Source organism: Eptatretus burgeri, chromosome 10, assembly GCF_056783735.1.
Source record: "Eptatretus burgeri isolate ZD-2024b chromosome 10, Ebu_testis_v1, whole genome shotgun sequence".
In the NCBI taxonomy this organism is placed as follows: Eukaryota; Metazoa; Chordata; class Myxini; order Myxiniformes; family Myxinidae; genus Eptatretus; species Eptatretus burgeri.
The window spans coordinates 23435245-23451377 of NC_140970.1; the positions used below are offsets into that span (position 1 = coordinate 23435245).

At 40.5% G+C, this 16133-nt stretch overlaps 1 protein-coding gene across 2 annotated transcripts in view; it reads left to right on the forward strand.

The window, feature by feature from the left end:
* Positions 1-16133, forward strand: part of LOC147018083 (uncharacterized) — a 357617-nt gene that overhangs the window by 283662 nt on the left and 57822 nt on the right. For both annotated transcript variants that reach the window (XR_015062269.1, XM_085897420.1), the window contains exons 76-87: positions 5122-5166; positions 8257-8289; positions 8440-8502; positions 8623-8658; positions 8877-8957; positions 9145-9213; positions 9664-9699; positions 10863-10922; positions 11516-11560; positions 12599-12634; positions 12826-12861; positions 15942-16001. Coding sequence is in view for 1 of the 2 variants with exons in the window: in XM_085897420.1 (XP_085753546.1) it covers positions 5122-5166; positions 8257-8289; positions 8440-8502; positions 8623-8658; positions 8877-8957; positions 9145-9213; positions 9664-9699; positions 10863-10922; positions 11516-11560; positions 12599-12634; positions 12826-12861; positions 15942-16001 (600 nt within the window). In the remaining variant the exon portion in view is untranslated. The remainder of the gene's footprint in view (positions 1-5121; positions 5167-8256; positions 8290-8439; positions 8503-8622; positions 8659-8876; positions 8958-9144; positions 9214-9663; positions 9700-10862; positions 10923-11515; positions 11561-12598; positions 12635-12825; positions 12862-15941; positions 16002-16133) is intronic.

Below are 16133 nucleotides of genomic sequence, written 5' to 3' on the forward strand. Positions count from 1 at the left end.
GTTGTTATTTGCTTGTGAATGCAAAACATGTCAAGGTATCCTTCACTTAACTTCGACATAGACTAGTTGCTGCTATATATCACACAACATCTGATTGAACATGCATTCTCATATCCATCAGCAAAATGACTGTTTTACATTTGGGTATACATATTTGGATACTTGGGTTTGTACTGTTTTACATTTGGGTATACGAGAAGAATGACAGCAGTAATGACTAACTTGCGCAGCAGGAGAAATATAATGCATAAGTCAGTGAAAAACATTGATCAACTGTTGGCAGAAGACAGGCTATGATATTTAAAGAAATGTTGATCAACTATGATATTTGATGAAAAGAAAAAAAACTACGGTAACTTTATCAAATGGAGACATTTTACCCATCCGATGTGATGTGGAAATGATGTGCATGAAATTCACCGGGAGGATTGTGTCATACACCTTTGCCACTTTATGGCCTAGCGATCAAGCGCACGGCTAAGTAAACAGCTCACAGCTGAGAGGGAAGTAAACAAACTTAAACAAGTTAATTTACAGAAATCAATCCGTTTCTGCATTAGAATCATTAAAGGAGAACCCAAACGCAATTTTTTTTTTCTGAGAACCATTGAAAATCATTAATCACGGTCTAATTTGAAGGGGAAAAAAATTGAATTTGTTTTGCCAATCACAAAGTGTCAAAAAAAAGTGACATCAGTGACATCACACCGAGAACCCACCCTGATTGAAGTGCATTTCAAGCTCACATTCAGACACTGATTCCACCGTCATCAGCAATTCTGAAGGTTCACAGAATGTTGAAACTGATCAGTGAGATATTGATGAAACGGTTGGAGACAAAATTATTGATGGAAACGCTTTTGGGGGAATGTGGAGCCGTATCATTTTGAACCTTATGCGAGCAATGCAGACAAAGATGGGGACAATGCAAGTGTTCGTGAAGATGAAAACGCTGGTCGCATGTTCACTACAGATTAGTAGGTTTTATTTTTCTGTTAAATTGACGGTTTATAAGGGATTTTTAATTCATTGATAAATCAGTTGTATCACTCCTGCAGAAATACTGTCAATGAGCCATATTTGTGGAAAATCGAAAATTATTTGCCATTTGTGTTAAATCGTATCGCGATGTAACCTGGAGTCAATATGAATCTGGTGGTCAACTTCAGGTGTGACATCATGGCTAAGCATAAATAAGAAGATCCTTACGACTTTTAATCACAAAATTACCTGCTTTATAAATCAGAAATCGGAAAAAGATGTCATATCTATTTTGTAAGGTATCAAGGGATAGATTAGCATTGAGGTGGTCTGAATGTTTGGGTTCCCCTTTAACAGAACACAAAACACTCATAACATGAAGGAGAGACACTGTTGTTTGTGTCAAAAATGCTTCCATAAACCAAATAGTGTATTTTATGTAAGAACAATACTAATCTTACACTACAGAAACAAAATTAAATACATGCAACGTTTTGCTCCCTGGTGGTGGTCATGTTGGCAAAGGTAGATGACGTAACATCATGAGGGTCTGTATCATCTGATGTCTTATCTGAAAATAATATAATGAACTATAGGGCACTGTAGAGCGCATACCTCTGCCAGGCTGATTAGTTTACATGTTGTTTCCCACTTATAGGCCGGATCTGGATTTTGACCTGAACTTAAATTTAATTGGCTTATCCCTGTCACCTAACCAACTCATCCACCAAGTTTCATCCGAGTCTGTACACAACTTTTTGAGCTATTGTGCTATATACAATTTTGGCCCAATCTCTCAATGGTGAAAAAAATCACTGAAAAAATTGTCGGATCCAGATCCGGATCTTCACCAAAATCGAATCAATTCATTCCTTGTTACATACCTCACCTCCCCACCAAGTTTTGTCTAAATTCGTCCACAACTTTTTCAGATATCCTGCCATGTGTCATTTTTGGCCCAATCTCGCAATCGTGAAAAATCACTTCAAAAAAATTCTCGGATTCAGATCGAGATCTTTACCAAAATCTAATCATTTTGTTAGTGTCACATATCCAAGCTCTCCACCAAATTTAGTCCGAATCCCTCCACAACTTTTTGAGATACAGTATGTTGTTCACAAACAGACAAACAGGAGTGAAAACATAACCTCCATCCACCTTCGGTGGCAGAGGTAAAAGGGAAATCTCACATGATGTCAGATACATGGGTTGATGGATTCAGCAATCTTTATGGCGAACGGGATGTGTTGTTATTTGAGTTGATATTTGTATTTGCTGTTATTTTTTTTAATAAAATGTGGTGTATTTGTTATTGCTGAAGATTACAATAGGGTTAGTTGCAAATTTGTGGGCAATTGTATTGGTTTTACTTGGAAGCACATGTTATCATGTCTAGTCATATTAGCAGCTTGTCAAGAGATTTACTCCCTCCCAAGTATCTCTCCCTGGTTACTCTCTCCTCCGGTATGACAGACCTGAGCCTCATCCTGGTGGAGGAGTTGCTCTCTTCATCAAATACTCTATTCCTCACTCTCCATGCACTGCCCTCACTCCCCCACACCCCCAGGATTACCTCTGGCTATGGCTTCACCTCCACTCCCACCTCATGTTTATATGTGTACTGTACCGTCCACCGAACAGTGATGACTCCATTTACACCTCACTATCCAAAAACATGGACCAACTTCTATCCTCTCATCCGAACTCTCTCTTCCTCATATGTGGTGACTTCAATTGTCATCACGCCAGTTGGCTAGGTGTGGGTACCTCTCTCACCTGCCATGGCACTTCAGCAAAAGACTTTGGCGACTCATTGGGACTGACTCATTCGGTCAACTTCCTGAACCGGATCTCAACCAATGGTACTCCATCTTCTCTGGCTGTGATTTTGACAAATTTCCCTAAAAATATCTGTTGTTCTTCCTCTGCTCAAATCGGTTCTTCTGACCACGTCCTTGTCAAAGTAGACATCTCTCATCCAATTGCTTGATTTCTGATCATCAATTTGGTTTCAGATCAGGTCACTCTACTCTGGATATGCATCTTCTGCTCTCCCAACAATGGATAGAGGTACTCAATGGCAGACATGAAATCAGAGCCATATCCCTCAACATATCGCGTGCTTTTCACACGGTCTGACACCCTGCCCTGCTCACCAAATTCTCTTCCTCTGGCATCCAGGGCCATCTCCACTCATGGCTCGCAGACTTTTTCTCCTGTTGCAGTCAGCGTGTGGCCCTAAATGGAGTTCTCTCACCCCCTCTTCCTGTCCAGGCTGGAGTTCCTCAAGGTAGCGTTCTGGGCCCTGTTCTTTTTCTGGTTTTCATCAATGATCTCTCTGACTCTCTGGAAAATCCTCCTTATCTCTTTGCTGATGACTCCACCCTTTGCCGTACCATCTGTCATCCCTCAGACCGGCAAGCAGCAGCTTCTTCACTTCCTGCAGATCTGTATAAAATCACAAACTGGTCCAACACGTGGAGCATATCTTTCAATCCTGACAAATCTCACACTCCCATGGAGTCTCTCTGAAAGGACCATTTGGAAAACCCCCCCCCATCCACTTTCTCAACAATCATCTGGAACAAGTTCTTTCATTCAAGCTTCTGGGTCTCACTATCTGCCATGATATTTCCTGGGAAAGCTGCATTTCCAACCTGGTCTCCAAAGCTAGTCGCTGACTGGGAATCCTCCATTGTGCAAAGTCCTTCATCGGTCCACCTGAGCTCCTGACCACACACAAAACTTTCGTCCACAGCTTGATGGAGTACTGCTTTCCCCTCTGGGCTGGTGCTCCTGTCTCTCACCTTTCTTGGCTTCACGCTGTGGAAACCATGGCATTTAAGATCATTGGTATCTCCCACAGTGAGGCTGAGTCTTTGGGCCTCTCACTCTATCACCGCAGGCAGGTCGGCGGTCTTTCTGTCTTCTATCGACTCCTCTCCCATCTCGCCCCCCCCCCCCCCCGCTCTGTGTGCGATATGTCCCCCCCATATTTCTTCTGGGTGTTCAAGGTCCGTCAGCAGCCCCCTTCTGGTAAAACTACCAAAATCATGAATCACTGCTCACCTTCACTCTTTAATTCCTCTTTTTTTCCCACCTTTGGAATAAACTCCCACACTCTCTTCAAAATATTAATATAAATACTGTGTACTCATAGTTACTGCAATATATTTATAGTCGACAGTTGCTGAAAACGAAGAGGTGCGAAGACAGCACACACAGACATGGTACAAATGACTCTCCGTGGGGTGTGTGCATACCTGCATGTGAGGAGGTTGGACGAATGGATATAGGGTGGGAGCATGCATCCAGGTAGATAACATGGGTTTTAATTTTTAAATGCTCCATCCTGGTTTTATATAGAACACTGCGGTTAAAAAGAAAACGTTGCTGTTTGAGTGTGTTTTATTGCCCCTGTAATGCCCTGGTACGCTGCCTACCCTCCCCTCATGTTTCCTTCCCTTGCCTTTAAACTGGCTCACTTCTCCTCACACTTCCTTTCCCTCCCCTCACGCTTCCTCCCCCCCCCCTCACACTGTCTTCCCATTCCCTCCCCTCATGCTGCCTCCCCTTTCCCTCACTCTGCCTCCCCTTTCGCTCATGCTGCCTCCCCTTTTGCCCATGCTGCCTCCCCTTCCCCTCATGCTGCTTTCTTCCCCTCCTCCTATGCTGCCTTTTTCCCCTCCCATCTTCCCTTGCCCACTACCCCCTTTCTCCCCCATCTTCCACGCTCCCTCCCCCTCCCCTCCTGATGTATAGAGCAACATGTGGTGAAGCCTTGCTCTCCCACCCCCCCCTTTTCTCACTGTTCCATGCTTCCTCACTTTCATCCCTTCCTTGCTCCGTTTACTTGCTTCCACACCCCTCCTCGCTTCCCCGCCTCTTCGAACACCCCTCCCCTTCTTCCCAATATTTCCGTCAGCGAAGCAACGGGTTGCAATTGCTCGTGAGCAATAATATTTGAATGTGGTCTGTAGGAATGCTTATATTATCGTAAACTTCCTGCTCTGAAACTCCTCAGAAGGTACATCAAGAAGAATCGCATTTCCTCCGAACAAAATGATGGAATACAATATTGGTATAACATCATTTGTTTGCAAATGAATGGTTCACATCACAACTGCTCTTCCTTCTCAGGGTTTTCCAGGAGCTCACGGCCCCGCAGGCATTCCTGGGTCAAAGGTAACTAACTTTTAATTGTGACCTTTACACCATGACCCTTGACATTGAATATCCTTTTCGCATTTTTGTTTGTTTTACTGTATACTGAAATGCTGAATAGCAACAGAAAATTTAGAAAAAAATCTTGGAGTATGAATAGAACTGTTTAAGGGCCGTGTGACGTGGTTTGATCTACAACATGTGCAACACCAATTATAACTGAGGACACAAGCAATGTTGCCAGCAAGAGAAACCTACATTACTAGTAATTTGTATTTTTGCCAGTGAGTGTATCATTAGCTTATCTCGAATTGGAATTCCAGTTGAGGTATTGTCATTGTGCGCCGTCTGTCCATCCGTCCGTCCGTCCGTCCGTTTCCTATTTTGAATTCTCCTGTCAAACTGCTGGGCCGATCTGGTTGAAATTTGGCAGCAACTGAAAACGGCTCCTGACTGGTAACGGGGATTGCAAAGCTCGTTCCGGTGACGTGACTTTAAGTAGGTCAAAATGGCTGACTTTTAAAATTTCTTCCAAAATCTTCTTCTCCAGATCCACCAGTCAGAATGTTACCAAATTTTGGTTACAATATTAGGCCAGGGTAGGGATGTTACATTGCAGAGGTCATGCCCATCACTTGACCGGAAGTCTGTCAAAATGGCAGACAGTAAATTTTTGGGAAAATTGTGTAAATTCCTTCAAAAATCTTCCTCTCCAGACCCACCAGTCAGATTGCTACCAAATTTGGGTTACAACATTAGGCCAGGGCCCAGATATGCTCCAGGTCCAGTGGTCCTATATTTTTTCTTGTTTTTCCAGAGTGATGTCATTATTCAATCCTTTTCCCACATCCAACATTGTGCATGACTGCTCTACCACACTGTTTTTGCTGTACAATTAATTTACGTTTTTCTTCTGAGATAATGCTCTGGTGGGGAACATTAGGGGAGGGAAGAGGGAAGGTGGAAAACCCAAGATCAATCACAAGCCATTGACATCACATCCATGTTCCCCACAATATGCTCAAGGGCTTTATGAGCAGCAGATGCCATCTCGAGTTAAGGTGTCACCGATTGCAGAGTTATTTACTTCGACCATCAAAAACAAGTGCATTCGGTGTATTTTTAAGTTTAATTAAAGATACCGGTATTTTAAATGCAGAAAATTATGTCGATGTGCAGTAATGTCGGACCCCACTATTTGCGGATTCACTATTCATGGACCCCGTGTATTCCCTGGTCTTAAAGTGTGACCTGATTAGACATTCATGCTTTGCCTATTCGTTTTTATTAATTAATTAATTAATTTTTATTTATACTTGAGGACTGGTTTCCTACAATATATCCACCTGGGAAATTGGAAATCAGCCAACATCACAACATTGCATAAAAAACGAACAAAAACGGATCCTCTTAACCACAGCCTAATTAGCTTTACCGTACTTCCAATCACCAGCAAGGTCATGGAATACATTGTCACAGTTGACATAAAATCATTCATTTTCTCCAACAGCCTCATCTCAGATCATCAATTTGGATTTAGACCTGGTCACTCTACCTTGGACATGCCGCTTCTGCTCTCCCAATAATGGTGGAGGCCCTCAATATCAAACATGAGATCAGGGCCATCTCTCTGGACATATCTCCAGCTTTTGATAGTCTGGCATCCTGCCTTGCTCTCCAAACTGTCTGCCTATGGAATCAAAGGCCAATTCCACTCTCAGATTCCTGACTTCCTCCACACTCGATGACAACATGTGGCTGTCAACGGAACTCTTTCTTCTTCTCCTCTCCCTTTAAAGGCTGGAGTACCCCAAGGCAGTCTTCTCGGCCTCATCCTATTCCTAATATTCATCAATGATCCCACTGACTCTGGAAAATCCTCTTTATCTCTTTGCTGACGACTCCACACACTACCTTGACATATTTCATCCTTCCGACAGACAGGCAGCAGCCCCTTCCCTCTCCTCAGATCTTGACAAAATCACAAACTGGTCAAACACAATTTTGCTTGTGTCTCCATATTGTCCACCCTTTGCATTTTCCCTTACCCCTCATCATTACCTGCATCCATTGTTTGTCCACTCCGACTATTTTCTCGCTCCGCCCTGCTGTTGTTGTTTCCCCTTTCTCCTGCTGTTCCCTTTGTTATGTTGTATCCTGATTGGTTCTGTGTATTCGCTCTTCCATGACCCTAGACCAGTGTTTCTCAAGGTGGGGCGTGGCAATATTTTGGTGGGGCATGAGGATTCTAAACTCTTTTCAAGATCAAAGGAACTATGATGTGGCTGTCTGAGGGGAGCGAAAAGAAATACCCAAACTCGACTACTTTGGCAAGGGAAGTATTGATAAATTTTCCATCATCTTATTTAGTCGAATGTGGATTTAGTGTTGTTACCGATTTGCTGCAAGCTAAGAGAAATCGACTGGAAATCTCGAAACGTGGTGATTTAAGGCTGAAACTGACAAAATTGGTTCCTCGAATCAAACAAATCTGCAGCCAGCATCAAGGGCAGGGCTCCCATTGAAGTGAGTCGCAATTGAATAAAATTTGCAATAAAGTTTAAATAAAGCCTTTTGAATACATATGTAGTATATACTGTTGTGTCTCCAATCATGGTGGGGCATATGGTTTTTTGGAAAATCAAAGTGGGGCGTGGGACAAAAAAGGTTGAGAAACACTGCCCTAGACCATATAAATAAAATTAAAGTATTTTTGAGACAATGCCCTGACATTTGCAGGCCCCGACATTCACGACATTTTTCAGGTAACTTGGCTTGTGTACGCGATATTTCAAAAAGTCTTCAAGATTTATCTTTCATATAACACCGGTCTATTCCTCATACCACCCTAAAGGCAGGGGACCTCGAGTATCAGCTCCTTGTACATTATTATTCCAATATCTATGCTTATTCGGAAAACTAAAATTATTTTCACACGGCCTTTAAATACTGTATTATGGCACAAATAAAGTTTGTGGAGAATACATAAAACATTGTAGAGTATAAATTTGAGTAATGTTTTTTTATTTTATTTTAAAAAACCTTTTATGCCAATCAGGTTTCATGGAGTACCTAAAAGCCATAATTATGTTGTATTATTTTTCTATGCAGGGTGATGATGGTAGACCTGGCTTTACCTATCTGGTAAGCACAGTATTGTTGTTTACTGCTGCTGCCCCTGCTGCTGGAGTTATAATGAATCAGTTCTTTTCAAAAAAAATTTTGATTAAATTGCAATGATATGTGAGTGAACACAACATTTTGTGATTATATAGAAGCCACTTGTTCTTTCAGGGCCTACCAGGCAATGTGGGAGGGAAAGGCTTGATTGGAGCAACAGGTCTAACCGGCTTTCCAGTGAGTTTTCAGAGTAATTAAAATATCACAACAAGCCTTTGCAGTTGTATTACTCTGCAGCATGTTGCATTAATTTGTCCCTTATTTTCCTATCTACCCCAACCTTAATCCCAATCACAGGGTTCACCTGGCTTAATTGGGTCACCTGGTCCGAAGGTGAGTGAGTGGATATGTTTGCACAATCACTAATTACCTGTGATGTTGAATGTTTGTTTGTAACACTACCAACAGCTGTGATTTTGTTCAATAATTGAAGGGAAATTGTATGATCAGACTTGTATCATCAAACATCAAAAAAACGATCATTATTCTTATTTATTTATCAGTAACATCCAGCACAGATCACCTAAATAAATACAGTTCATATCTCGCAGGGCAAGAGTGGCAAGTTAGGGTCTACTGGCTCCATGGGGGTTCCTGGAAGAGCCGGGGAAGATGGTGTTCCTGGCAGGAAGGTGTGACCATGGGAGGAAATCTGGCTGCTTACACTTTTAAAGAGTTGTTGTCAGTGTCTATGTTTTGTAAAAGCTCTTATTATTGCTTATGCTTACTCCCTTAACCCCCATCCTTATATAACTCCCTGAACACATAAAGCTTCATTATTTGACTTTTTGTTTTTTATTATTTCATTTCCTCTCCAAGGGTTTCGAAGGATCACCGGGTTATCGTGGTCCCAAGGGGGAACTCGGTCTCCATGGTCCTCCAGGAAGGGTAAACATGATAGTTGAAATGAAGACAAAAGACAAAAGAATGGTCTTTTATGACAGTTTTAAATTGTCATACACCACAGGCACTGATATTTAACCGATCCAATAGAGGTTACAATCTATGCTTATGAACGCTGTAAAACAAAGAGATCACCTGTGCCCTCATGCCACTTTGATGTCACACAGCTTCATCTGTTCTGGCTTTGTGTAAGTGTTTTGTGCAGGTCATGTATCTGTGCAGTACAACGCGAGTAATTTTCTCCCCAAAGTGCTTTGAGAAGGTCGAGCACATAGCACAATTTGCATTCACTTAATCGATCACTAGGGGCTGTTTATAGCTGAGAAACATCTTTGTCACTCAAGAGAATGATTATATTTGCATAACATAATTTGTGTGTGTCTGTGTCTGTGTGTGCATTTGTGTGCTCGTGTGTGTACACATGAATATGTGCAGCCAATGCCAGGGAAGAAAGGAAAAAAAGGTGAACGGGTGAGTTGCACTGGAATTGCAGATATCTGTTGATAAACAATTCAAAAGGTGTAATTACTCACACCGTGACAGCTGTAGGCTGGGCAAGAGTATTATGATCATCCTGTTTGTGTGACTTTGATTGTCAGGAGGATAACTGGCCAATAAGGGCAGCTAGAATCTCCAAATTTGGCACAGAGCTATATATTCAACTTTGAGGTCACAGGGAAAAATATGAGAATATTAGTACAGGACTGTATTTACTCGCACCACGGCCACACGGCAGTATAGGTTAGTGCCATCCAGGCGGTATTGCCCAAAGAGAAAACAACAGCATGTCATTACTTCCGTTGAGTGCATTCTAGTTATAACTTTGCATTGATGTTATGATATCATTAGTATTGGCATGATAATTTCCAAATTACAGTTATACTTACTCCCTCCCAGTTATGCTTACTCCCAAATTATGCCCATATTATCGATGCTGCCCAAAAAGTTACCATGTAGTAATCTAGTCAAGCCCACATTGTTGCTGTAGACATCCTCACCAAAGTAAGCATGGCCAATTTTTTTTACAGGGTCTCAGGCTCATTGATGAGCAAAAGCATAAAACAAACATTCTTGCATGTGAGAATATGTGTGTGCATGCATGCGTGTTTGTGTATTTTTGTTTTGTGAGCTCAAAGTACAAGTAACTATTGCAGCTGAGATGGTGATGGTACAGCTGAGATGGTGATGGTACAGCTGATATGGTGATGGCACATCTGATATGGTGATGGTACAGCTGATATGGTGATGGTACAGCTGATATGGTGATGGTACAGCTGAGATGGTGATGGTACAGCTGAGGTGGTGATTTTTAGTCTTTGGTATGACTCAGTCAGGGTTGGTAGTGAAGTGCCGATCTCCCAGATTCAGTGGACATTTTAACCATTATTCCACTGAGTTTTGAGTGTCGAATGGAGATTCCAAATCTCCCAATATGGTGGTATATTTCCAGAGTTATTTTTATGGTATACTAAAATCTTATCACACCCCCAATATTGGCCAAACCTCTGATGAAATCCGGAAACACAATTTGAAGATACAGCAATACGTAATCTAGTTTTATCTTTAAGTTTCTTATGTTGAAAACATGACATATCGTTCCTGTATAAAGTCATAATTAGTATCCATTTATACAGGGTGAACAATCCCACTTCAGACTTGAAGTGAAAGGCCAAGCAGGACCATCAGGGGATAAGGTGAGGGCAATGTCAACCATCATAATTATTTGAGTTACAAACAGCACCAAAAGGCAGGATTTAAAATCTTTACTTGTGATTGTCATTATTTTCAGATTTTGCTCCTAAGTTGGCATTTAAAGATTCATGTATGATTAATGGAGTTTGGTGACAAGTAACCATTGCAGCTGAGATGGAGAGGGACGTGTTCAGGGTTAGTCTAATTCATGAAAAATTTCAAGCTTTCATCAGTTGTCGGTTATTAGTCAACGGTTATTCATAACTATGCGTCACTGTCATGAGATTTAATAATAACAATATTTATAATGATAATAATAGCAACACCAACAATAACCATAAAACATCGAACATCACCTCCAACTTGCTGGTTTAATCATTGATCTCACAACGGCCGAGTTTCTCAATGCACTTACAAGGTTAACTTGAAAATTAAAAGCTATTGAAGTCAGCAAAGTAGACCAGAAAATGCCATTCTCATTTAGATTCTCCCTCTGCATCCAGCTTTGGTCATGTTGTATGTGGTAATTATCACAAAAATATGCATTCTGCTGTCATCTTAAACTGTTCATGCTGAGCTATTCTTTCCATTTCAGGGTTATATTGGAAACCCTGGCTGGAAGGGGACAAAAGGCGAACAGGTGAGTTTGAAATGTCATTCAGGTATCGTTTGCTCTTAAGGTTTTCTCTTTTACAGAACAAACAGATACTGTACCTTTTTCAAAATGAAAATTGTTCATTATTCCCATAAACACCATGACGCAGTCGTGATACAATGACAGAGAGACATACAGTGTTGGAAATGATTATGGCAACAGAGGAAAAACTGAATATAAAATGCAAATAACATGTGATATAATCACATCTAATGTGTAAAAGTTAAATTCTCCATCGTAGTCATGTGTTCATATTGTACACTGTGATTGGTTGTGATGCAAGCAATTAGAAAGTGCCACACCTGCAAATGGACTATTAAGGTTTAGGCGGTGATGTCGTTGTAATGTAGTGAATGTTTGCTAAATTATTCTCCTCCCAGGCTCCTCGTGCCCCCCCCACTCCTCCACTTCACCCCAGGCTGCAAAATCCTTGTAAACTGTGTAATAGATGACTAAATAAGGTGGACGTTTGGCAGGCATCCCCTGAAGGTCAGAATCCTTGCAGCAAATGCTGGTGTGACAAGAGTTCATGGCCACCATTCCAGTGATGTCTTCTTTGACCATTTTGATTGTCAATAGAAACAGTTTTGCATATCATCCGCAGTTTTGCAGACAGCTCCTCCTGAAACATGAAGCTGAGCTCCATTCTGCTGCATGGAGTAGCCTTCACAAGCTAAGATGTTGATTCCTATATTCTTGTCATGCAATATTTCCTTCCCAGGAGCCATCATATTCGCCATGTATTCACCACACATTCACCACACTACATTTGTATCACTGCCTATGCTTTTTTATAGTCCTTCTGCGGGTGTAGCACTTTCTGATTGCTTGCATGACAACCAATCATAGTGCACTATATCAGTACTGATGACTGTATCATGACACATTCAATTTTTACACGTGAGATGTCATTCTTTTAGGTGTTATTTGCATGTTATATCCAGTTTTTCCTCTTCTTCCATAATTATTTACAACACTGTACAGCTGAGATGAGGAATGAAATAACATACTTTGTGCCTCCAGGGGTACAGAGGTCCTGCAGCAATATCTGGTTTTCCCGTGAGTCTTTTTACTCTTTCTTTATTTTCCATGCTGACCCAATTCTTCCCGACTGAGCTCTTCTGGTTAAAGCTACAGGCCAGGAAAGCAGCAAGTTATCAAGTATAGTGTGCCATATATCCTCTATTACTTGTGTGGTCGGTAATTTGATTAATTATACTTGACATTAATATGTGTGGCTTTTTCAACAGGGAGAAAAAGGGAGCACTGGGCCTAAAGGAGAACAGGTAAGTCATGTTTATATTCAAATGATACCTGAAGCCCACGAGGCAGGTTCTGGAGTCGTAGGATTAGTCAGGGTGCAAAGTCAACCACAGCAAAAAAGCAGTTTTAATTATATTTCACTCTGTTGGAGATCCAAGTCAGGAACAGGTAGTTTGGAGGTGAGCACATTACCTGCTGCTATCCCACCCGTGTTTGTCATTTTTCAATTCCTTAGATAATATGTACAGCCATACCTAAGTTTGTCTGCCTTTATTTATTGAAAATAATGGTGGGTGGCCATGCAATGAGGTATGGGGAAGTCCACCTACTCAGTAAACTCTCCTGATGACCTGGAACAAGATAGCAAATAGCTAAATGTGGAGTACCATGCTGCTGGTTACACAAGGAGTGTTCTACTAGCAATTGGCCTCTTCAGCTTGAATACACTGTCAATTTTAAACATGCAACAAAACTGGCAGGTCACTTTCCAAATTCCAACCGGCCACATGTTTTATATCCAACATTATTATTACCTTCCCCATGAAATATGTACTCAAAGGTAGTTTTCGTGAGTTTATTTTGTTTTTGTATTATTACTATTTTCTTTGTTTGTCCTGATTTTCATTCGTCTATTAAATGGGTCCTCCATGTACTCGAGGTTCTGATGTTTAAAAGGTTGAAACCTCAATGATGGCAGCTGACTGATGGTGATGGTACAGCTGATCTGTTTAAAAACCTTGTACAGTATATGTATTTAATTGTGCTGTATTTTATTCCATTCCTCTATTTTTATTTTTTGCCTGTTTAGCTCTGTCATTTTGCTTTGCTCACCTGTTTTCTTCTTTGTTCCTTTTTCATTTTGCCATCTTTCACTTGTATTCTAAATTTATGTTTCTATTTCTACTTTGACATTTAACTTTCATTCTTTCTGTCTTTACTAGTGGATATTTTTGTAATTATAGCACCATTGCATTCATGGTTTTTTCAGCTTCTTAAGGGCTGGAAAAAGGATTTTGCATGAGCTTTAAATAACCGTTTTCATCTTGTTTATAAGAATACTACAAGGGGCATCAAAAACCTTCTCAAACTTGTATATTCAAGTACAACATGTATAGTTAGGAAGAAAATTATTTCCTTCCTATTTCTTTATAACTGACTTCCCTTGACCAGCCTATTTAGTCCATTGCAGGATGAAGACCTCCATCAATATCGTCCATGTATACTTTAACACTGAGTTGGGGTGTTATCATGTGATGTTTGGAGGTAATCAGAGCATCTTAACCTTTACAAACACCAACATTGCTGATGTCACGTTGACCCCAAAAATGTTGAAGCGGTGCATGATACCATTTACAAAAAAGATCTGACATGAAATGACAGTGTATTTGCCAATTTCAATCACTAATGATAGTTCTTCTGAGTGGACTGCCATTGTCTACTTGTTAAACATGTACCACATGCCACGGTCCACATAATCACTTTACATTTAATTCCCGTTTCTACCAATACATACTCCAAAAAATTGCTCATTTCAGGTGAGACATCGATGAACCCGTCGGTGATGGGTACCCTGCTAGTTCTATTTTGTTCTGCAGTTTGAGGCCAGTGTACTCCAGTAAATTTTTCAATTTCATCTCACCATCTGATCTTTGGTGTGCCTCTGCTTCTTCCACAGCCTTCTCTTGGCAGCCAGTTTGTAATTATTGTTGGCTAGTGGTTGTCTGTTATTCACATCTTGTTATGTGGCCAGACTAGTTCTTTATTCAGTTTTTTAATTGTGACTAGAATATCAAGGAATTTGATCAATACAAACAAAGATGTCACAATACAAACCATGAGGAGACTGCTGAATAATGCTCTGGTATTTGCAGTTACAATGTATGGATGTAAATCATTGACAGTGAAAAAGAATGAAAAGAAGATTGATCAATTTGAAATGTGGCAATGGAGATGAATGTTAAAAAATTCCATGGACTGCAAGAAGAACAAACAAGTCAGTGCTTGAAGAAATTAAATCACAATGTATATTGAAAGCGCAGATGCTAAAACAGAAACTGTCATGCTTTGGACAAATCATGCATGCAGAAAATGAAAGTCTGGAGAAATGAAATCATGCTGAGTGTGGTTGAGGGAAGAAGAAAAAGATGCCGACCGTGTATGTGCTGGATGGATGGTTTAAGGGCTGCAACCAAGCTGTCTCCACCAGAACTTAAGGAAGCAGTGCAGGATAGGGAGGTTTGATGAAATCTAATCATGAATGTCACCAGAAGTCGGACACGACTTGACAGAACTATATAGTGTACAGTATATATGTATATAATTGGCTGTATATATTGAAAACTAAAAATGTTAGTGTGTTTTGGACTATGATGATCATCTTGTTCTGATAATTATTTTAATGCTCCTCGTAAGTCCAAATCTCTGTCCCTTTCTTTTAACTTTAGCTTACATGCATATTATATTGTCTCTAAACGCAGTCTCACTCAATATATATATATATATATATATATATATATATATATATATATATATATATATATATATACATGTCATACTCTTCAGGTATTCACAAAGGTAGGCATTCAAATGAAATTGTGTGTACTTGCTTGGATGTCACCATGACAATATGTCTGTCTGAAACTAGAAATTGATCAAATGCTCAATATTTCTTAATTATATTTGACAATCTGCCATTTATACTTTTCATGTCTTGCAGTTTTCAAGCCAAGTATAATTTAGTTTGATTTTTATGTATATGTTTGTGTCAGGAGTCCTGGTGTGTGCCCCGGTTTAGAATAGGTATACCGTATCCCTGCGTATCGTAAGAGGCGACTAAAGGGTTGGTGTCAGGAAGGGTATCCGGCCTTAAAAAAACACATTGCCCCAAAAAGGGAACCATGATAGAAGATTGTCATGGGACCCGCAAGACTAATCCCCACTCTAGCAAGGAAAAATGGCCTTAAAATGTTTGTGTGTGTGTGTGTGTGTGTGTGTGTGTGTGTGTGTGTGTGTGTGTGTGTGTGTGTGTGTGTGTGTGTGTGTGTGTGTGTGTGTGTGTGTGTGTGTGTGTGTGTGTGTGTGTGTGTGTGTGTGTGTGTTTCAGGGGGATTTTAGTTACGGAGAGGCAGGTGGAGCTGGAAAAGCAGGTTTAAAAGGTTTCCAGGTAAATGAATAGAATTTTACTGTCTGCATGATGTTATCAAAACAATCTGTACCATCCTTTCAACAAATTGACTGTTGATGAGTTTATTAATTGTTTCTATTGAAGTATAAAGTTAATCAGTTGCTTTTATCC